Source organism: Vanessa tameamea, chromosome Z, assembly GCF_037043105.1.
Source record: "Vanessa tameamea isolate UH-Manoa-2023 chromosome Z, ilVanTame1 primary haplotype, whole genome shotgun sequence".
NCBI classification, from domain to species: domain Eukaryota; kingdom Metazoa; phylum Arthropoda; class Insecta; order Lepidoptera; family Nymphalidae; genus Vanessa; species Vanessa tameamea.
This window is the reverse complement of record NC_087341.1, coordinates 742,498-766,333: the sequence shown is the minus strand read 5'-3', so window position 1 is coordinate 766,333 and position 23,836 is coordinate 742,498. Positions and strand designations below refer to the sequence as shown.

Here is a 23,836-nt window from a genome sequence, read left to right as displayed (position 1 = left end):
GAATGGTGAATATATTTGAGTGAGTTATTGAACATAAGAATGTAAGATACAAAATTGACAATTCCATCTTTTTTATCTGTTATCTTCGTCTAAAAACAGTTCTTTGTTTTTTATAGACAGTGGTACAATTTGTGAGATTAAATATTAAAATTGAACTAATAAAATCCAAGCTTTAATTTTTTTTATTAATTATTTGATTGTTTTTCTTTGATCTCACTACAAGAAAATGATGAATGATAAATTAGAATATTGCATAAGCGTAATGTATGCATACACTTTGTTAAATTTTTTAAGCAAATAAAGAAACCTTTTGTAGTGGTTAAATTAGGTCAATGTTAGTAAGCATAATCTGTAGTTTTTATTTATTATCTTTATCTATGGTTACTGATTGTTTGTATAGGAATTTGATACATTCGTTCTTTGGTATAGACAATCTGTATTTTCATTCAAATGTCCATTCGCTACTATTTGCCTACTTCAGACCGAACTTTACTACGTGCAGGAGCTTTCAAGCTTTGTGCTATGGTCGATTAAATTGAGGTGTTATAACATATTTTATTACATAGAGTGCATACACTTTTAAAAATAATCATAACTAAACATTCATATAAAATGGTGATATTTTGACGGTAGTAAGTGAATTCTACCACTGAGTGTTCATATAGTAGAGTTATGGCTGGTGATTTCAGAAGTGTGAGGACATCGTTATGCTAATTTACTTCCCATGTTACCGGGTTTCACCTATCTACCTGGTATTGGAAGGTGCGTTAAACATGAGATTTTATTATTTTTAACAACTTTTCTATTTAATATCATTAGTGAATGCTTCAAACATTTGGATGTATAGTTGTTTTCTTTGTTTCATCTAACACTTGGTCAAACATAAATAAATTACGCTAAGGGTATCAACGGCCCCTCTTGTTTCGTATGCCTGCTTCGCTTGCTGACGGATATATTGCGTTTATTTACATTCCCGTTTTCTTCATCAAATTTCTATATTCTTTCCGTGTTTACAATTATTGTTTCGTAGTTGTCACTTTAATCATTTTACGCATTCCAAGTACATAAATGACTTATTAAATGTAGATATGTAATAAAATAAGTAATTAGTTAAAAAATTTAAATAATATTATTAAGGTAATTTCGTTTAATAAACATACAATTATATATATTTTTTAAAGTAATAATAGGTACTTTAAATTAATGAGTGGCAGTTAAAAGTCAAATTGATTCACTATGATATTATTATTACTCATTTTCTTATGATGATATACATCCTAGTCTTACATTCTATCTAAGTATATATATTTTTAATGGAAACGTCTCCACTAACCTTTTCATATCCCACATTATAACTAAATAATGTAGTGTACACTATTTATTTATAATATGTAGCTATCTTTTCCAGCCAAAATACTATATGATCTCATTTAGCTACATTATTTTATTCACACCATTAAGAGCATATTATACTGCAGCACTTAAAGAAATATTAGTCAGTAATCTTATTGAGGACATATATACTCAATAGTAAATATTCTGATAAATTTAGCTTGCTGTAATTACTGGTGGAATTTTATGCAAGCCTTTAATGGTAGGTACCACAAGTTCTTCTCTTAGAAACTCTTGTATTTAAGTATAAAAGGCTATAGAGATAGAGTAATAATTTGTCCTTGTTACAACGGATTTAACATCTTGATTTTCATAGTTGGCAAATTACTGTCGATTTCTAACATTGACTATTTGGTGTGTAACTACCTTTACAAATACAGCATGTGTAAAATAAAGAGTTTTTCTATCTAAAAAGTAAGTTAACATTCAATAATGTCAGATCAAATTCAACTATCTACAATAAATTTAATTTCATATGTGCATAAAATTTGCATTCCGGGCAACATCACAGATTAACAATTCTAGTAGGTTCTATTACTGTTACTTCTTTCATTCAGACTTAATTGCACTCTACAAGAGGTCGATTTTAATCAATAATGAGTAAATCTTATGCATTTATGCTGAATAAAGATTTCAACTTGACATACTTTTTAACTTAGCTTCCAAATTTGCATAGTCGGAAAAAAGGCCAAAAGTAACACAGATGATCAACTGAAAGTCTGGCCATTAATAAAATTAGCAAATCCTTCATTATGCAAATCATAAGAAAAAGCAGGACATACTATATTCTATGATTTAGTTCACATCTTAGAGTTGAATGATAGGGTTTCTTCAAAAGTACAGATCAAATGAATTACAGGAAGAGACCATTGTACCATTTTATAATTGTTGTAAATAAATAGTCCATCAGTCCAATTTTCTGAATGTGTAACTCGCCTCGCTGCAACTTGATTGCTTAAATAAACCAGAGCTCTTACTAATAAATCATAAATTGAGTGTCATTTGTGGAACTCAGTATTGGTATAATAGAATTACTTAATAGTATACGAGCTGTATGGACATGTGAAAGTCCTGGATTAAAGTTCTAGCTTAATACTTATTTAGCACCAAAAATAAGGATTAAAAATAATATTTTTTATATTATCCATTGCTATGATCTTATTTTTTAAATAAAATAGAGACTATTTGCTACATAATGAAACAAAGAATACATAACAGTTCAAATAATTGTCGGTACTTGCAAAACAAAGATATGTCATAAACTTAATAGATGCAGATAACATACATAATTTATTGAGTTGAGCTGATGCAATGCTTCAATTGGAGACATTAAATTCATGATTCCTTATCATCAATTTAATTTAATGTACAGAATGGGAACGACTCGTCTACATCTGCTAAATGCGACACATTTATTGATTTAAGCCAATTATTATCAGTTATTGAAATATAATAGGTCAAAGTAGTTGATCTTATGGTTTCAACCGAATTATTACATTAATTATAATTGCTAAGGTAAACACTTACTTATGTGACTCAAATATGATAGTTTCTTTTTAATTTACTTTTGAAAGTCAAATGACTAAATGATCTTGATGCCCTAGTCATCTTGATTGCCAGTGCACTAAGAAATAAGAAACACTTCCTACACCGTCTACGCCGCTAAACACGATGTCTAATGTCTGGTATCTCTAAACTACTTGTCTTCCGCGGCCTCGCTCACGTTTTAAGGATTGTTCGTCAGGTGCTAGGATTAAACAAGTATCCTATGTCCTTCCTGGGATTTTAAGCCTGCTTCAAACCAAATTTCATCAAATTCGATTGAGGGGTTTGCCCGTGAAAGAGCAACAGACAGACAAACGGAGATACTTACTTATAATATTAGCGTAGATATTCTCGATAATTAGCAACAACGCCGAAATAACAAGATCATAAATAAGAAGTATTGCTGTGATAAAGCTGGAAGTCATAGGAATGAATTTTTTCTTGCATTGTTAGGCGGATCGGCACATGGGTCACGCAACGGCGATCGGTCACCATTGTGAACATTGGCGCCATAAAAAAATTTAACAATTCCTAACATCGCCAATACGCAATCAACCATGGAAACTAAGACGTTATCCCTCGCGAACACGTTTTACAGTCACATTCACCCTTCAAACCAGAACACAACAATACTAAAAATTGCTGCTTGGCGGTAGAATATACGGATGGTACCGGAATCGCACAAAGCCCTACCACCAAGTAGATGTATCACTTATATATAAATAAAAATGTATTTCATTTATAGTTTTGTATTGTTTAAAGTATTTATTATATTCGATTTACGAGAGCCGACGTGACGAACTGAAAATAATTAAAGAAAGAATTGGATCTTGGCTTCAAATCCGGACGAGCCCTTTTGAGATAAAGATAACATTTATTACAGGGAAGACCGTATCGACAAATGATGCGGTTTTTAAAATATTTTATAACATGTTTTTTCGTAAAATGAATCGTTTCATAGCTTAAAATAATGTATAACCCCGTTGAGTTTCATTCGTCTTTTATTCTGAGGTCTCAAATTTTCCTTTCCGAACCTGTTACAGATTTTTTACATTTGATAAGCAAGTTTAATTCTATATTGAATATAGATTTTGACTGACTCAGACCTAACTTAGACCGAACAGAAGTTTAATGACCTCTGAATTTAAATTTTAAAAAGATGTACCTAAGTCAGTTGTGACTAACGTTCTTACGTCTTTATTCAAGTATACCAATCTACTGAATGCAACAAACCTTAAAAATTGTATCATTAAAAATGAGATCTAGCTCAGTCCTTCCGTGATCTCCAAAGCTACTTGCACCAGGAATTAGGAGTGAGTTTCTGAGCAAAATTCAACATTTCAACATTTAGGTCACAGATTTATTAAATGCTTGGTTACTATGCTCGCTGAACTGCCTACTTAATGTACGGTCAAGTGAGAAATTAGCTCGGTAGTTACAGTGGTTGGTAATTAAATTGTATAATCTTATTTTCTTTACTTGAAGTTAGCGTTGTGTATTGTTACTCATGCACAATAACACTAGTTGATAATATTTAATAAGTTTTTGTTTTAACGTTTCGTATAGTCGATGTAAAAACGAGACTTTTATAGAAGCACTCTCGTGTCACAGCTGATTTTTATCCAAATGTACTGGACGAAAACTGTCAACTTTGTTACTCATATAGAGTTCGGTGACACAATCATGGATGTATGGCGTAAATAAACGGATTATATTTTTGCCGGTTGATATGAAGCACGCAAATAATAAATAAAGGATCGAAACTTGTTTCCGTAACATTATTTTAAATAATTAAATATATCCAAATGTGACATAATCTGTATCTAACCAGGGACCTCTCCGCCCGTACTATATACATTAAACCACAGGCCCCACGTTTTTTATTTTCGTTTTTATATTTTGAATATCTTTCAAACTATGGTCCAAAATGCATTACGTAAAAGATAATTATTACTTATAGAGTTACTCTTTAGACGATTTTTTTTTCCGAAATTATTTTAATATTTTAATTTCATTCCGATAGCGTTATAAATGCAACATGATTAGTGCTCGGTTTATACAAGTACTGAAAATAAAAACTATTTTTGCGTCAATACGGTATAGACGGAATAAGAAAAACTTACCTCTTTAAAAACAAACTATAACAGACGCACAGAAGTGCGTATTCCTAAAAGGGTTCCTTTTTTCGTTGCTTTTGTGAAATCCGATCGATGAAATGAAATTAAATTGATTAATTACGGACAGTATATTCGTAAACAAGTGGTTCAGAATTTTGACCACTATCTTTTTTAATAAATTGTTGGTGATTGCCGATGATGATCACGTTTCAGAAATTGGTCAGGTTCCTTGTGAATATTTCAATAGAACCGTCTTTATTAGTGCTGCAAATAAACATTATATAGCCACAGACCGAATATTCGGATATTTGCGGGTCCGAATAGCCGAATTTTCGCCCTGATTAATGCACGTTTCATAATTAATTAACGCGCAAATTCTAACATTTTGAATACTTATTTTTAGATGTACATATATAATTATAAATAATATAATTGTGAGGAAATTTTGTTACGATTAAAAAAAAACGAGCAGTAATTAAAGGTTCATGTCTATAATTTAAATTTAGAACATCGCCAAAAGTTTTATTTGTATTTTAAGTATATAATTATGTATTTCATTGGTTTTTTTAGCGCTTATTTTGTCATGACTAAAATACACCAGTAGTTTATTTTAATTATGCTACTTTCTAGAAATATTTGCTCACTATTAATAAAGGTTTTATTATTCGTGCTATTTTAATATTATACTATGCAAACATTTTTTAACACGGACTTCTCATATCTCTGAACGGCCTGATTCGTCTGGATACATTTATCTTATTCATCGTATCAAACTGTTCCGTAGTCCCAACAGAGTCAATGCATCTTCTGTTTGAGGAATTACTTAGCGTCTCTGTACCTGTGGAGTTGTGGACATTCAAAGTTTCAATATCTATGAAGACTAATCGGTATCAGTCTAGTGAATATACAGTCTTCATAGCAGAATTCTACAGTATTGGTCGCATGAATCGCAGTATTAACTATATCACTAAGCCATTGGCTGGATACCATTCTGTAACTCTTAACTACTCAAAGTTTTACATACACGTGTTGCCAAGGGTAAAGAAAACCTGACATCCCCACCCCTCACGCTCTTTTGAATTCGTACTTCGGAAATAAGTACAAATTACAAAGCGACGAGGTAGAGTTGTTTTCTTTCAAAATAATATTCGCTAGAGGAACAAATATTTTTTTTACTAATTTGATATAAATCAATTAAAATAGTTATCGCTGTTTATATAAACATATTACTTTTTGTTTTGTTTACTAGCATTTTTTTAATGTTGCAACATTAAAGGCACTTTAACCTGGTATCTCAGACCTGGTCAGTCAGTACAGCCAAAGAAAAGTAAGAAGATTTAGAGTTCACGTTAATTGTGTATAGTCACCGGCTATTATAAAATATAATTTCTGTTGTTCTCGCTCAAAATAAAACAAACAGGCACACCGAAAATAAAGCCAATAAGAAAAAGAGGAATAGGTCTGTGGAAATTTGTTTATTTAAGAAAAAAAGTGGTCCTCGTGTCTATGTCGATAGCCTTTTTTTTGCTATGGCTAGTATGTAAAAATCTTCATACTGCCAAATTAAAAAAAAAACACCATATACATTATACATATATAGCAGAAGTATTAAAAATATATCAAAAAAGCAATATTCATCTCCCACTTAAGTTTATTCCATAAATGAGTTGATTATGAGTTTTTTATTTACCAATATTCTAAGATATTTCAAGTCTCCTTTTTCCTGATTGATGTCTGATCTTTTTATCTTAAATAAACATTAAACCGGTCATATAATTCGCCGTCACTGTATTCAACCCGATGTCCGTCACTCTCCCAAGTAGACCTTGACATGAGAGATGGGATTGTTAAGCCCTTTGTTGCGGCACTAGTCTTTGTTAAACTCTCAACTTTAAAATCATTGTGGATATTATAAAATATTTTAAGTGTTTTACTCCTAGGAATAGATCTAGAATATGTTTGTCCCGCGATCGTCGTTAGCTTTTGAAGTTTGGATATGATCAATAGGGGTACGTTGATTAAGCGGGACCAGATAACTGAAAATTTGTTCCACTGAAAGGGTTCCAAGTATCCTTTCGAGTACTAAAGAGAATGAAATCTTGAACAAATTTAGTCAAAATGTCATATTATACAATATTGGTAGCATAGTTTGTTGAGTCGACTTTATGTGGATAATTTATACAGTATAATATACATATATATTGCAAAATTATAGTGATCAGTACAAGTTATCATTTTGTCAAAAGCACTGGCAGATATACCATAATACTAAAATTATTTCGAATTTTACAAAAACATTCATATAATCGATATGTGCCGATCAAACGGAAGCATTGTTGATTAATAAGGGCTACGTCAGCAAAAAATGCAATCAAATATTTATTCATTCCTACGAGATTCAATAAAAACATATGTTAAACTAAATATATATATTGAAAATGATTGTTATTTTATTCGAAGTTGTTTCTCTTAATTAAAACTCGTTCGAAGATTTTATTTTGACGTACCTTTGTGCAATTTCAATTTGGAACAGCGCTACGTTTTGTTATGATCACGATAACAGGTACCGAAAATAATTGATTTCTTTTCGTGCGATATTTCAATACGGGTGCATTCGCATTTGTCTAGTTTCATTTTGAAAACGTTATTTGATAATCTTCCATCACGATGAAGTCTCCTTAATTATTTCTCGTTAAACCCGACAGAGGAACTAGTTTACGTTTTTTATTACTTGAAAGCTTGAATGAAAAGGCAATATTTTTTCATTTTCCATTCGTACCTATTTAAAGGAATGTATAAATTCATTTGAGTAAATTAAATTATATAAAGTAACGATTCATAAAGAGTAATTCCATGAAACTAATTCATGAAAATGCTTCCGTTGCGGTACTTATATGTGTTCTTTCATTTATAATGAAAAGGCAGGCAAATAAACGGCAACCTGATGGTAAGTGGTTTCCACCGTTCATAGACATCGCCACTGTAAGAAATATTAAATAGTCCTTTCACCTTTAAGGCGCCGCCAACCGACGCCACTTGTAATTACACTGGCTCACTCGTTCTTTAAACCGGAACACAGCGAAACAGTGTATTGCTTTGTGGCGGTAAAATAACCGATGATTTGGTGGTAACCTACTCGGTCTCGAACAAAGACCTACCATCGCTGAAGTGAAGTGTTGTGTGTGGTTTAAATATGTTGAACTGTTAACCGAAGTGAATACGTGGTTCAATAGATTTTGCTTACAAAACTTTTATCTTTTAAGTTTATTTATCAGAATGTTTCACGTTGGATAAGTAAGCCCATAAAATAAAACAAATGAAACGCAACCCAGCAGATACACCATAATAAACGTCCAACTAAAACCAATCAAAGCCGTCGAATACAAATTAAATAATATCTAACTCGAATATGAACGGTTGCGAGATAAATCCGATCCGATGTTTGTGAAAAAATAACAAACGAGTGGAAGCATAACTCGCGCACCGAGTTTTCTGTAATATTATATGTATTACGGCACGTACACAGAATTAACAGTGAATCCTTTTTGAACTTTTCATTTGCTTGTTACTTTTCCCTTCGTGCCAAATGGTTACTTAATAAAAATATTCTGTTGGTTTTGACGATCAGTGTGTGCGATTTGTAATGAAAATATTTTTTAAAATGAACATTCATAGCGCTTACTAGTTTTCGTACTTTTCGTATCGTTCTTTTAAAAAATCGACTTAAAATATTGAATGAATAATAGTTTAGCCACTGAGTCAGAGGCTACGTTCGGTACTATATAACATTTTGTAAACCATCATTATTATTTAATGAAAAATGATGAAAAGATTTAGTTTATTAAGAATTCTGAATGAGTGTATCAAGACAAACGTAAACGAGTGTAACTGTATAATATCTAATTACACTTTGCACGTGGAGATGTCTCTCAGGAAATACCAAAAATTTTCATCTCAAACGAAATGCTTTGAGAACGGTTTGCAGCGACAACGCATTCCACTTTATGAAATTAATGTTGAACATTCGTATAAATTCACAAAGATATTTTAGTTATAAAGTTTAAGTAATTATATATAATACATATAATTTTCGTAGAGACCGGTCTTCTAGTCCGAGCGTAAGGGCGGGCGCATACAAGAAGTTTTAGCCCGGGCCTCCCCAGCTCGCCAGCTAGCGCTGCTAGGAACTGCTATCGTCTAGTTGCTCTAGTATCTCGGAGCGTCCGGTCGGGTTATGACGTCGCGCCGACATCGGTCCTAGTCGTACTCGTCTATATACTCAGTATTCGTATTGTAAAATATAGAAATATTTCAAACTAGATTTCAATTGTTGGATTCTTGTAATTCATTTTTTTTTTCTCACCGATTTAAACATTTTATATATATTCAATTATCTAATGGAAATAAAAATATTAATTAATATTTCTTATCGTTAAATATTATGACACTATAAATACTTAATCTGATTAAACTTTAAAGTTATTGGTGTCGAAACATATTTCAAAGTGATCGGTCCGGAAACCGGTGTGTTTGCGGTCGCGGTAAAGAACTTCAACGTGAATTCGTCTAACGAATACACTGAAAACCTCTTAACTAGGAAGTGAATTCAACTCCACTCCGTATAAGGTGCTTGGAACTTGCGGGTCGTGGCCTCTCCCTGGATGAGTTGGAACGAAATAGTTTTTAATACACGAAGAAATTCGAACTTTATACGGTTCTAGTCATATCAGCGACTTTAAAACTTTTAGAAGCGGAATTGTGTTTGATAATAGACAAGTCAACAAATTAATTGGTGTCGTGCGTGTTGTGTAAACTTAAATATTTGTAAACGATATTAAATTCTGATTATATAAAATATTTCGAATAGACGGCGCCGGTAGTTAGTACCTAGCAAATACATTGTATATACCAATCGTTTAATGTGAGTTTTTTCAACTTATCAAGATGCTCATTTTCGTTTCGTTTTCAGATCGTCGTCAAAGCGACGTGATAACAGATATCTATTGTCGCGCGGCATTGTTAAATATTCTATTTTCAACGGTTTCGTCGGTGCACTTTTATTTTACCTAAAGCGCTTCTTACTTGAAACTTACCGGCAACTTTAAAATCGTCTGGAATGTTCTTAGAGATTTTTGCGTAGCTTCAGAATAGTTTATATTTTAAATTCCTTAGCAAGTAGCTAATTATAAAAAAAAAATATTACAACAAGAATTTTAGTTTAAGGTAAAGAAGGAGACGGGCATACATATAGACATACTGTAGAATTGTATAAAGTGGAACGAAGTAACCTAGCAAAGAGAATTATAAATTTTGATTTTGTTTGACTGACTTTCGTCACTAAAATGTATTATGAAATACGTTTTAATTAATATTTTTACAACCGTAAAATTATGAAACCGAAATAGTATCATTTTAATAAAATATCTATTCGTACGATACTATTCTGACGAGGTTTATTTTTGTATATAGATTGAATCGGTCTCTACAATGAACACCTGAAAATTGTAAAAGACACTAGCATTGACAATGTTATTCCGAATACCAAAGCCGATGACAATGATATGATTCACATCACATACAGTCCAATGTTTTGCTTTCCACTAGTTTGCTATTTTCATGTGGTGATGGCATTGCCATAAATAACATATTCATAATAAAATACTCCTTCATATATGTTTGTCGAGATCGAGTCCATAAGAACCATACATAAGTTTGATTTTAGTTATAAGTAACTATTGCGTTATATACATTATTATATAAAGCAACAACTCAAACAGATTTAATTCTGTTTCCGTAGCCTTTATAGTAGCCGAGTTCCTCGCGGTCCTTCCCGGTATAATCTACATTTTGAACCGGTGGGAACTTTAATTTTAAATTAAACGATTAAAAATACTAGTAAGATTACTACTTTGTGTAAAGCATATTTTCTTTTGGTACGATCGCAACTATTATATTATATTATTTGACAATTAGTTTTATTATGTATATAATTTTATCTATCCCTATCGCTAAACAACAATACATTGTGCTGTTTTCCGATCTGAGTAATAAATAACATCTTAGTTGCTAGGGTTAGCTGTGCATCGACGATGTAAGGTAATGAGCCTAGGTTCTCAATTGCCCCATAAGCTCTGCTATCTCAAATAACAAAAAGAAGCGTGTTCGATATCGACGAAACGTTAGCTTTAGGTCAGAGTTTACACAAGAATATGTTTACATTGATTTTATTCTAATATAAGCAATCTGTTACAGAATCGGAGTGTCGGTAGAGATGGTGAAGTGAGCGCGGCGAGATGGTGCCGTGTGTGGTAGCGCTCTTGCTTCTCGCCCGGGCCCTGCTTTTGCACGCTCTGGATATATGTAAGTCATTTATATTTCACTTTTACTTATATATCAGTGGAGAGGTGTTGGACCTGCATGGGCAGGTTGAATGTCTGTCTTTATATTAATCAATAACTAGATCAACTAACAAAGGGACGCCAACGGACGGTATGGTCTTCCGATTGATTTTGTCCCTGGCAACTATTCTCAAAGGAGACTAGGTAATTACTATTGATACACAGCCACTCTACTAATGGACATAGGACTCTCTCACGGCGCAGTTAAACTTGCAATTATCCGCCTTACGCATCCTCCGTTGGGTTCCTATAGCTTCTTCAGAATAGCGGTGCACATGCCTGGAGCTATACGTTCAGTTTGCCTCGGTATTAAATCTAAAACTCGTCTGCTCCAAAGGCTATAAGGTTTTGCGCTATAAATGAATAGCCTACTGTCATTACATTCTCCTAATTTTAGAAGCTATGTCGATAACATTCTTTTCCTCCGGATAATCGCTTTGATTTTTTCCTTTAAAGATAGCGTAGCCGACTGCGACAACCTCTATTTAATAGAATTGTCAAAAAGTACTTTTATTATACGACGTCATAATAAATAAATAATACAATTATGCTTAAAGTTTTATGTAGATAAATATTTTCCTTTACACTTTACCAATGAAGACCGTAGTCTTAGAAATATTACGAAATATTTAGAAAATGCGTAAAAATATAAGTGGGGCGTGTTGTAGTACTCTACGGGCGAACAGATCGGTTGGTGAATATTATATATTCTCATTGTTTAAAAAATATCGCGGAATTGAATTCTTAATTTTCCCGCTCGAAGACGGGACGAGTAGCTAGTATATACATAAAATGTATTACAGAAACATCGGTGAGATTGGTTGGACATTAGCTCGATTAGTCATCTTTTAATAAAAGCGAATTTCGTATGACTTTTTTTTTCAATTTTTAATATCACTATTTTTCCATGAGATATAATCTATTCAAAAAGAGTTTTTCAACAATGTGAATTAATTTTCAATGTTCACTAGCTCCGGAAATTTTCTAGGGGACTGTCATTGTTATCTCTGTACCTACAAAGTAGAATTCGGTGAGCATATTTCGGTGACAGTTTCAGGTCTCTGTCAACGTCCGGATCTTAACAGCTGAAAGAAATCAGAATAATGAAAGAACTCAATCTTTCTCTTATCTATTATTAAAATTTAAATTCCATTTAATAAATTTAACGAAACATCTACTACAGAACATTAGAGATATTGACTTATTGATTTTAATTATTTCGAGTAATTAGTTGTATTGTGTATTATCCTATATTGCACATCTTCTTTGAAATAGATTTGCATCTAGATTCCCGTTACACAACCACTTAGCCAGATTAACTGCCTATACAATGATTAATTCTTGTCGATAACTGTACACTATTACGTTCTTGATTGGAACATGATACGGGACATATTGAACAATACATGACAAAGAAATAAATTACGAAATAAGAGGTATCAATCTAGAATGAGTGTCTTCCAGTGACAAGTAAATAAATAAAACCTTAATTGCCTAAACTAAATTGTTCCCTAAAACTTATTATACGTACAGACATATTATAATATTTTTGGAAATAATTAATGTTTATTGGCATGAAACACACATCGAAAATATTTAGAATTTACAGCCCATTTTCCTATTCTAAATTCTGATCATCTATCTTTCCATGTCAGTAGGTACATGGAGCGGTTATTTCGGAACTGATTTCAATGAAAATAATTATATTAAACGAATAAAATTTAAAATTCTTTTGTTTCGCAAAAAGACAATGAAAATAATAACTATTAACTATTGTTTTACGATAGTTTAAGTAATACCAATAACTTATCAGAATTTTTCATTGAAATGTTCTTTTCCTTTAGTGTACTTTTTTCTATATAAGAGCAATATGTACTTGATGAAAATTATTAAGCTTATTGTATTTTGTTGTATTATTTCGGTTCAGTAGTAGTCGCTCGTGGTGTTGGCGTTGGTCGTTAGATCTTATATAAAGGTATAAAATAAACCCATGTCTTTACTAAGAGTTCGAGTTTGCTTCATACAAAATTTCATCATATTCGGTTTAGTAGTTCGGCTATGAAAGAACAACTGGACGACTTCGACAGACAGACAAACATAGTTACTTTCGCGTATATAATATTAGTATAGACTGTATCATCTTCTTAAATTCACACAAATGTTGAACAAATAACGTATTGATGATCACATCATCAAGCATCAGCTTTACCGCAGTGGCGAGTTTCATCAGGTAGAACGAATGTAAGAAAATATACGAAGGCTGTTTTAAAGCTTTTCCAGACAACCTTTAGGCATACATAAGGCTATAGACAAGGAAGTCAACTCGCACACTAAAGTATAAATTAGTACAGTGTTGTATGATGTCGAACGTCGCAAATTTATCATTACGAAATAGATGGCCCAGTAGTTAGAACGCGTGCATCTTAATCGATGATTTCGGGTTCAAACCCAGGCAGGCACCTCTGAATTTACATGTGCTTAATTTGTTTATAATTCATCTCGTGCTCGGCGGTGGAGGAAAACATCGTGAGGAAACCTGCATGTGTCTAATTTCAACGAAATTCTGCCACATGTGTATTCCACCAACCCGCATTGGAGCAGCGTGGTGGAATATGCTCCATACCTTCTCCTCAACAGGAGAGGAGGCCTTAGCCCAGCAGTGGGAAATTTACAGGCTGATTATGTTATTATGTTACGAAATAGATGGGGATCCATTAAGTCCAACGATGATTTGAGCGTAAGACAGGTCGACAGACGATACAGCGGAAACATTGGCTTAGACATTTACTTGACAAGGTATTTTAGCAACGAGAGAAGACGAGGAGACTCAATGTTGCTTTGACAGTTTGAAATTGTCATTTTATTGCTATTCAATTGATAATCCTAGCATTTCATTTTTATGTTGAAATAAAACATCATTTTCTCGTATCAAAACCAAAATAAACTTTATTCAAGTAGGCTTTTACAAGCACTTTTGAATCTACCACCTAAAGTAAAGCTACCACCGGTTCGGAATGTAGATTCTACCGAGAATAACCGGCAAGAAACTCAGTAGTTACTCTTTTTCAGCACCTAAAAATACAATCATGTTAGTTAAATACAATTACATATGTACATATGTTATATATCCTGCCTGGAAGTCAACGACCAATGTATTTTTTACAAATGATTTGAAATTATGAAACGGCAGAGTTAAAAAATCCAGTAATATCTAAATACTGGAATTGATATCGATTAGTTACTTTACTGTCTCATAGTTGGGCGAGGCCCTACTCTTTTTATTGTTATATTTAATCTTAATTATCTGTACACTCTAATATTTGAAAAGTTCAGAAATTTATTTAACAATTTTAACAGGCACTGCAAAATTGTCTACGTCACGCGGATATTCAAAAGCCTCGAATAAAATTTCCAGGAAGTTTCGTTTTGTACTGATTCAGATGTAAAACATTTGAAGCGATTACGTAAGAAAAATCTAGAACCCGAGGAGTTAACGATTCTTTCATTAAACACATTATATGCAACACTAAACAGCTCTCATCGTTTGCATCTTGAAATGGTTGTGCAGCGACGACGGGACTTTATGTCTTATATATTTACAGTAGGTTTGCCATACGTCTGTTTTTTCTCAGGACTGATTTTTTGAAAACCTTTTTTTTTTAGCCGATTATCTAAATAGTCCAACTCGACTTCCACGTCCACATCGGCGTTATTAAAAAAACATACGCGTAGAACATAAGTTTCTAAATTTTATATATATCTTTTTTTAATTACATGCACTAGACACTACAAAAGAGGCTATTTACACAACAAAAGCACTGAACTCTCACTACCTTTTTGAAAACAATAAATACTTTCTCGACACAGATTTACTTATAAATTAATTTAGCGGGTGTTTAGATAAACACTGCTTTGTCTCGTTCTAACATTCATTGATCAGACATTCAAGCGAAGAAGACGAACAATTTTTTTAACTATACTTTGTTTAACACAACATTTATCGATGTAGCCATACGTGTTTTGTCCGATGACTTTGCCGAAGGTCTGGCATGTATTGGGTAAACAAATGAAGTTTCTTTTATTTTCTAATGGAAACCCTAATTGTAAGCCATCTCGGCGCCGTGATGGCGTAACTCATGGTAACGAAATTGCTACATCTCGTTTGCAAGTTTCGTTTCACTATTCACACGGCTATCAATGCATAATGTTGCGGACGTCAGCGTCGGTGCCTTTAATGCTGTAGCTATACTTGCTAGTTGAGTTACGTTCGCCGGCGATGGAGTTGTTTACCTGAGAATATATGTTTTTTCATTACGTGCTATCGGTGTTGTGTATATACAAGCAGCTGTTTTGCAATTCGATTCTTATTCTAAGAATATACTTAATGATATCTAATGTTTTATATGCGAATCGAGCCGAGCTGGATATACTATGAGGATCTAAAACGATCGAAGGTTCAGAACCGACTAAGCATAACTGAATGTTAGTGTGCTTAATATGATTTTATAAATTATTTCGTAACTAGTAAAACATCGTAATTAAACGTGCATGTGCATTCTGCGCAACAATCAGCATTGGAGCAGCATGGTGGAATAGGCTCTAAAAGGTCATTACGAGGAGAGTTATTTTAGTAGCGTTAAAATGATTAATAATTTTATATTTTATTTTCATTTAAAAAAGATATATTGCTTATTGGGTGTGGCGCTACAAAGTTCTAATAGCCTTTTTATGAAGTACTCGCGTCCCGCTATGACTTTGCACGGTTATAATTACGGTTTTTAAATAAAAACATTATCCACGAGCCAACGATGAATTACAAATATTTTAAATCGTCCTCTTTTTTGACGATGTTTTTAAATTTAGAAATAAATTTGCCCAAAGTTGTAACTGTTTAACTTGAAAGCACCGAGGTTTGAGATTTCCCTCACAACGTTGGCTCGCTTTAACTATACCTTATTAGGACATAAGTAGGTATAGATTAAAGCGATCTGGAAACAATCTATCAAATAGTAGAAGTTCTATATTGATTTATAGTTTAGCCTTCAACTAACGAACTAACATAACTTACTCATAATATTCATTGTACTATATAAAATTATATTCTACTTCACAACGCACGTAGCTTAACTATTATATGAATAAAATGAAAACATTTAATCATACGTTTCGTTTGACTGCCGACTTCATAGAAATAAAAAAAAATGAATAATTTAAATTAATCAGCTTAATTATATTTCTATTATAAGAACTGAAAAGTTTTTTTAAATTAAAAAAAGGAACATACTTTACATTTCCCACGTTAAGGATAACACTAACTTTTCTAACTTAGTGCTGCAATACGGTTTGGAGGATATACATGACAGATTTTCATTGAAATTAGATACTTGCAGATGTATTTACGATGTTTTTCTTCATCGCCGAGCACTAGAATAATTACATACGCTAATCAAGCAAATGAAAGTTCAGCGGTGCTTGCCTGGGCTTGAACCCGCAATCATCGGTTAAGGTGCACGCGTTCAATCCACGCGAAACAGCTAGTATTTCATATATATATACAGATACCTAATATGTAAGCAAATTGAACTTTAATAAGACTAAACATCAAACACTTTAAGTAATTCCAATTACGTTACGATCGGGGATACTTGCCGGCTCATAAATTACCTAATCCTTAAGGTATTCAGTCTCCAGTCAGTGTCATGTAAGCCGGAGATAAACACAAGCGAAGGCAGCGCAGTTTGCTGTAGCTTAATGGTCTGTCTATAGAGTAACAGGTGGAGGCACCTCGTCACAAACACGATCACTGCTATTGCGTTCTCGTTAACGTCTAAAGCCTCTGTTTACGATCGACGGACTCCTGTTATACGTCGGAGCGTATTATTTTGATGCATCAAGGATTATTAGCAATCTGTGGCTTGAATATCTTCCGGCCGTCCATATGTATAACTACTTAAGTTGATGTGTGTTGCACAAACCGTACTGTCTACGATGCATTCCGATAGCTCCTCTAGCAAACATAAACCAACCTTTGATGATGTTCCAAACAATTTTCGGAGTGTTCTGCCATAGAATGTTCGAACAGCTCTTGGCTGGTTGATATACTTAAACATAAATTAACTTTAATTTCATTTCAATGAATATTAAATGTACTAAATTTAATGAACGAATGATTACTTTTATTGATAAATCAATCATTTAGATTTTTTACTACATTTTAAACTCTTTCAGTCTCGAATGATAACATTTTTATAATGTATAGTGTTCATTAATATTATGTAACGTAACTTAACTAATATCTCCAACTTAGGATATGTGAAAATAAAGTATATCTACCATTTTGTTTTTCAACGTTAATGTCAATTTACTGACCTCACTGTAGACCACAGAAAAACTAAATAGTTTCACAGCCAATATTTAGTATAACAGGCATTTTAATCGGCTTTTTTTTTCTCTCACTGTCTTCCGTGTATTCAAATAAATAATTTTAAATATAAATTAAAATACAAAATGTGTCATTCGTTCCTGGAAACAAACAAAACGACTCGTTTAGTCATTAATGTTATATAATCTATAAGAAAAACCATTTATTTCCCTTTTTCCTTTGATTGGAATATATAACATATGTATGTAGTTGTCTATTACATTTGTAACACTCACGTATGTATTAATGACGTATTTTCCGTTATGAGAATAATCGTTTCTGTCCTCTTGTCTGTATAAGTTTAAAACAGGAAATGAATCAGGATAGATAACAATAATATGTGCTAACTTTATACAGGTGTTTGAAAATGATTCCATATGTAAGTCGGACCCCTCTGTCTGTTTAAAAGTCAACATGAAAAAAGGTCCTTGCGCGTGCCGGTGCTTTATAACATACCATAACCAATATTGTGTTGCTTTCGTCTGCGTTGAATTTTTTAATAATACAATATATACTAATATTATATTTGCGAAAGTAACTCTATCTGTATGCCCGTTACTCTTTGTCGGCTAAACGACTGAAATTTTTTTTGAACTTTGATGAGATTTAGTATGAAGTGATCTAGAATTCCAAAGAAAGGCATGGGCTTTTTAAGGCTTAACGCCAACTTTGACGACCAACCCCTAAAATGCAAGCGAAGCCGCGAGCGAAATTTAGTGTAGTGTATAAATGTCAGTAGAGTTTGTAAGATTTGATGATGTCTATGGTTACTGTTACGTTCCTTATGTCGTAGCTTAAAGTCTTCCTCGATTTGCGGAGTGTAAATATGCAACAAGAATTATTCAAATCGGACCATTAGTTCCTCAAATTAGTGTGTTCAGCCGTGCAAACTTTGATGAGGTTTATATTAAAATCGAAAACGTCTCTTACGAGAGCCCTTGTTTAATTTGCGATTCTCGGGCGAGCGTACGTCACCTAATTGAACATGTTGAATTATAATATAAATCATAAAGAACACGAAATCTCACTCACGATTTATTCACTAATTCATTTCAAGTCCGATTTCTCACAGATTAAATATAAATATTATTATATTGAAACTATTCTCTTTCCTGGTTGCTTTGGACCGATCGAAACGTATTTATTTTTATTAAATTTAATATAAACTAAATGTCGACTGTTGTCTCGTAGCTGACACTAATGGTTTACGTCGATGGCTGCTTCCATAAATACCACCTTAAGGTTAACCTTTGTATATATTTATTATTTATAGCATGAAAATCACAATTCAATTGATATGCTTTATTCTAAAGTGTGTCCATTGCTTAGTAGTGTTAATTGTTTAATAAAGTTGCAACGACGATCCTACTCTGCCAATAGTAATTGACCGGGTGTTTATAAATAGAGCAAATGGATCAGTAGTTTCCACTTTGAGTGGCTTTCGATTCGAACACGATCGCTTGCGAGCTTAGCGGCCACTGTTATCCTAATAATAAGGATCAAGGAATTAGCTCTGACGCATATAATAATCTATATCGGCTGCGGTGTATATTATTATTGCTAGAAATATTTTATAATCAAATCAAAGGTAATTCTTCACCATCTCAAATTGTATGAATTTAAATTCATCCAACACATGCATGTCCTCTCAAATTCTTAAAATGAATTAAGCACACGTATACTTAACGGCTTGCTTGGACTTGAATACGTAATATTCGGTTAAGACCCACATGTATATTCTAGCGAGTCATCTCGGCTCTCTAAGTTAGATATTCTACCGCCAAGCAAGATTACTTCGAGCAGTTTCGTAGCAAGTAAAGTATAAAAAAATGTATCAGTCGGTATGTAAGCGTAACAGTGCATTGCCAATATGTTTGAATAAACATAGGAGACAGTCTATCATTATAGTTGGTAACTCTTGCGAGATCCAGGTTTCTTAAACCAGCACACGCGACTACTATGTTTACTGACGAAGAGCATCTTTGAATCTTTCAGACAAGGACGAGATAGAAATCGTGAGCATTTAACTAATTAAAACTTTTCGTGGTCTCCGAACGCTAATATAGTTTCCTATTAAGCAGAGTTCGATCCCGAGAGCTTGTGATCCGCAGCAATACATGTCAACCAGGTGACCATCCATGCAGTTGCCTGTCGCTTTAATATAAAAGTAGCGGTTAAACCCCGCCTGCTTAACGTTCACCGTAAATAAAATACTAGAACACGCTATGCATAGCCTAGCTAGTGCAACAAACGTACAAACATTTGCATTTATAATATTGGTAAGACTAGCTGTTACCCCGGCTCCGTTCACCGTCAAATATACCACGCACAGGTAGTGCGCACCGAGATGTTATCAACGGTTTAATATAATTTATATTTTGCTAACGATAATGAAACTGGATGCAAGCGGTTAGTTAATTAATTTCCTTTATCCGCCCATACTATCCTTATTCCCCTGTGTACTAGACATCTTTCGTTGGAAGCTAAAGCACTAACTCATGTTTAATACCGCTAAAGGCGCTCCGTCATTTCTACTTTTTCTACTTTGAGCGGGAAACAGAATAAGATCGGTCACAGTTAATAGTTGCAGATTTTATTTCATTAGTCCAAGAATAATACCTTAGAAATTATGAAAGAACGTTTCAACATCGATCATAAGATGTAGCGTTTCATTTCTTAAAGGGAAGATCATTGGCAATTATAACGTTAATGTATTGCTTCAATACAAATTAAAAAATCTAATTTAGATTCCGGTTTAGAGCAATTGATGCGAAATCGAAATGAAACCTTTTCAATTGGACATTTAATTATTTCATCGCAACGTGAAAAATCATTTCAATTTGATACTTTGATCTATCTTAGCATTAATTTATTTGGCTTCTATTATCAAGTCACTGTAATTACGATCGTAATACATATAAATTGGAAATAAGATTAGCGAATAATAATCTTAAATGTGTATACAGCCATAAAGGCTAGGTACTCGTCCATAAAGAGCAATTGATTCAATTTGACTCCACGGTATGTATTCGAAGACTATTATAGACAAACTTCGCATTGCCGCTCAGCTGACATTCGAGATTTGAAATTGTCCTTTGTGTCTGTAATTACACTAGATGCTTGTTTGACGGTAGATCACTGTTAAGCGAGTGGTTATTCCCCTGCGCCTGAAACTACCGGTATCTGCTCGCTGGCTGGCTATCAGTGAAATATGGTCGAATACGATACTTTAAATCACTAGTATTCGATTTCATTTATTTATTTTATTATCTCGCCCGTCCTTGCGGCTAGATCACGATCAATTCAATAGCTTGACACAGTTTTCAATTTCTTTGTTAAGATTGAAATGTTTTATAACTTTATATGCGGTAGATGTAAACTGTCGAATTCATGTATTTCAGTAAAACATACAATAAACTATTATGAATTGTAATATAAAAATGATCATAGGCGTGCGTATAGGAGAGTCAAGACGCTTCAGATGGAGATTGCCAGATCACAGTAACGTTGTACAGATATAATAGAAAGTTCGAAGCGGTATCACGAGAAACAGACTTCTGATTAAGGCACTAAGACATTAGGACTATGGGTGTTCATTAGACCTGAATATGAGCACCACAGCCGTAAGGCGGCCGTGGTAAAACGCCATACGAAAACAATACACGCCAAAATATTATATTAAACTCATATTACACACAATTAGGTAAAAAACGTTAAAAGTTTTTAATGAGGATTAAACGATATATTATTTATGAAAACTTGTGTCTAAAAGACATCTGTTTAAAAAGCTTCGGGCGTTTAATTTCAACTAATTAATATTTAATCACAATAGTTGTATTTTCACGGTGATCGGTAAAACGGCGTCGAAATGTATTAACCTCAAATATATCATAATTAATTTTTATAAGATCAGGTGAGCGCGTTCAGACAATATACTTTACAATTAATCTATACTATAATAATAGATATCATTATGTCTTTGTTAATGATTTTACAATACAGTTTAAGTTAATACATTCAAAAGTCGTACCAACATTTAACAAGAAATTTTTCTCTCAAATTTGACCTTTTAGTTCTCAAACGAAATCTGAAAAAAGCCGGTAATATAAATCGGTGAAATTTAAATTTTAGTGGTAGTACGTATTTGCAAAATATCTTATGAAATGTACCATAGCTTAGCTGTGGGGATTGTGTAGGTTGTGTTAACACTAGCCCGAGCGAGTGCCGAGCGAAGATAATTTGAATATGTGACATTAGTATATTGAGGCTCGTTAGAGATACCCGTGTATCAGTTTAACGAGATATTTTTAAGGGTAAAAATACGTAGAAATATTTAGTAGTTTCATGCATGATCAAATACTAGTAGACGTCTACAATTTAGATATAATGTGTACTACATTACCGAGTCAAGTTTATTTAGTATTTTAGTGATTTGAATATACAAATAATCGCTACCGGCTCACACCCCAGCGGCGCTTACACGCAAAATCGATCGTAAATAAAAACAATAAGTCGGCTTGCCTGCCGCTCGTGACGTCACTCTAATCACGAAATATTAACTGTTTAAATTTTACAACATTAAGCTGACAAGGGCCGCGTGTTTTATATATCTTGCTGATTATTATGTAACACGGAATTTGTTTCATTTAATATTTGGAAACATTGTTTATTAAATGCTTCTACTCGATCATGTAACCTTTATGCTAATTCAGAATAAACTACCACTTCACCGTCATTTGCTGGAAGGGCTTTGTGTAAGATCGTCTACATCAAATAGTCTACTTGTATTGTTGTGTTCCGGTTTCGAACGCTGAGTGAGTCAGTGTAACTAAAAGTACAAGGGACATAGCATGTTAGTTCCCGAGATTTGTGGAGCAGCAAAAAGCACGGCTATTATTTCTTGCAATTCCAATGACTATGGGTGATGGTTAGCATTTACCATCAGGTAGCCCACTTGCCAGTCCCCCTCCGTATCAAAAAAATTAATAATAATAACTTTGTAACGTATATTTAAAATAAATGGTGAAGATTTTCCGTTTGGTGCATTCTTTACAATAATATTAGAATATAATATCAAATTATTCAAATGTAAAAGATCATATTACATATGTTCACAATGATAATAAGTAACGAAGGTTGCGAGGCATGTTGACTTATTAACAAAGTATAGGAGTTGAACGTGGTTCGTAGTTGCGCACTGCTGATGGGAAACCTTTCATATTGAAGCTCTCGATGCACATCATTTGACGTTTATTTCCATATCATACTTAATAAGCTGTCTTGTTTGTTAGAGCTCTATTAAGAACAATGTTTTATTTTAAATTTCGATTTAGTTTTTTTATTGTCTGTCACAATTTTGCTATGTATTAGTATTTATATATACATAGTTTAAATGTCCAATAAAAAGGAGTGCAATTATTTAGGATTCATGTATGTGTATCTTTTTTTTTTGTGAATTTATACATATATAGAATACAGATTATTTCGCCAATGTCACGTGTGAATGAGCATCTTTGGATGTGGGCTAGAATCCCAAAATCATCCCGAATGATACTGGCTGTAAATTCGTCCATTCATTCGTTGAGGGTATATGCGTTTTTTAATATTTAAGCTAAGAAAATGTTTTACCGTATAAAGTTATCATCGACCGTTAGGCCTAATATAATCGATATCGAATTCGGCAGGTAGGACACCTGTCCAACCTGCTAAGGCAGTAACTTAATAATATGTGACATAGGTAATTAGAAAGCCGACCTGCGGCTGGGTTCCATTAGTGACCTAATGAAGTTTGTTAGTCTCTGGTGGGAACAGGATATTACGAGCGTGTATTATGAGAAGACATAAATCCTGGCGTCGCAAGCTTGAAATCCGTGAATGCAAGCTAACGATACGATTTATTCACCAGACAAATGTCGCGAGTGTAAGTTACGGCGGGCGAGATCCAATGACTCCGCTATCCAACC

General features: G+C 33.2%; 1 protein-coding gene across 3 annotated transcripts in view; it reads left to right on the top strand.

Moving 5' to 3' along the window:
- Positions 1-463: 463 nt before the first annotated feature.
- Positions 464-23,836, top strand: part of LOC113404001 (discoidin domain-containing receptor 2-like) — a 176,510-nt gene continuing 153,137 nt past the window's right edge. For all 3 annotated transcript variants that reach the window (XR_010309898.1, XM_026644727.2, XM_026644725.2), the window contains exons 1-2: positions 464-762; positions 11,307-11,414. Coding sequence is in view for 2 of the 3 variants with exons in the window: in XM_026644727.2 (XP_026500512.1) it covers positions 11,348-11,414 (67 nt within the window). In the remaining variant the exon portion in view is untranslated. The remainder of the gene's footprint in view (positions 763-11,306; positions 11,415-23,836) is intronic.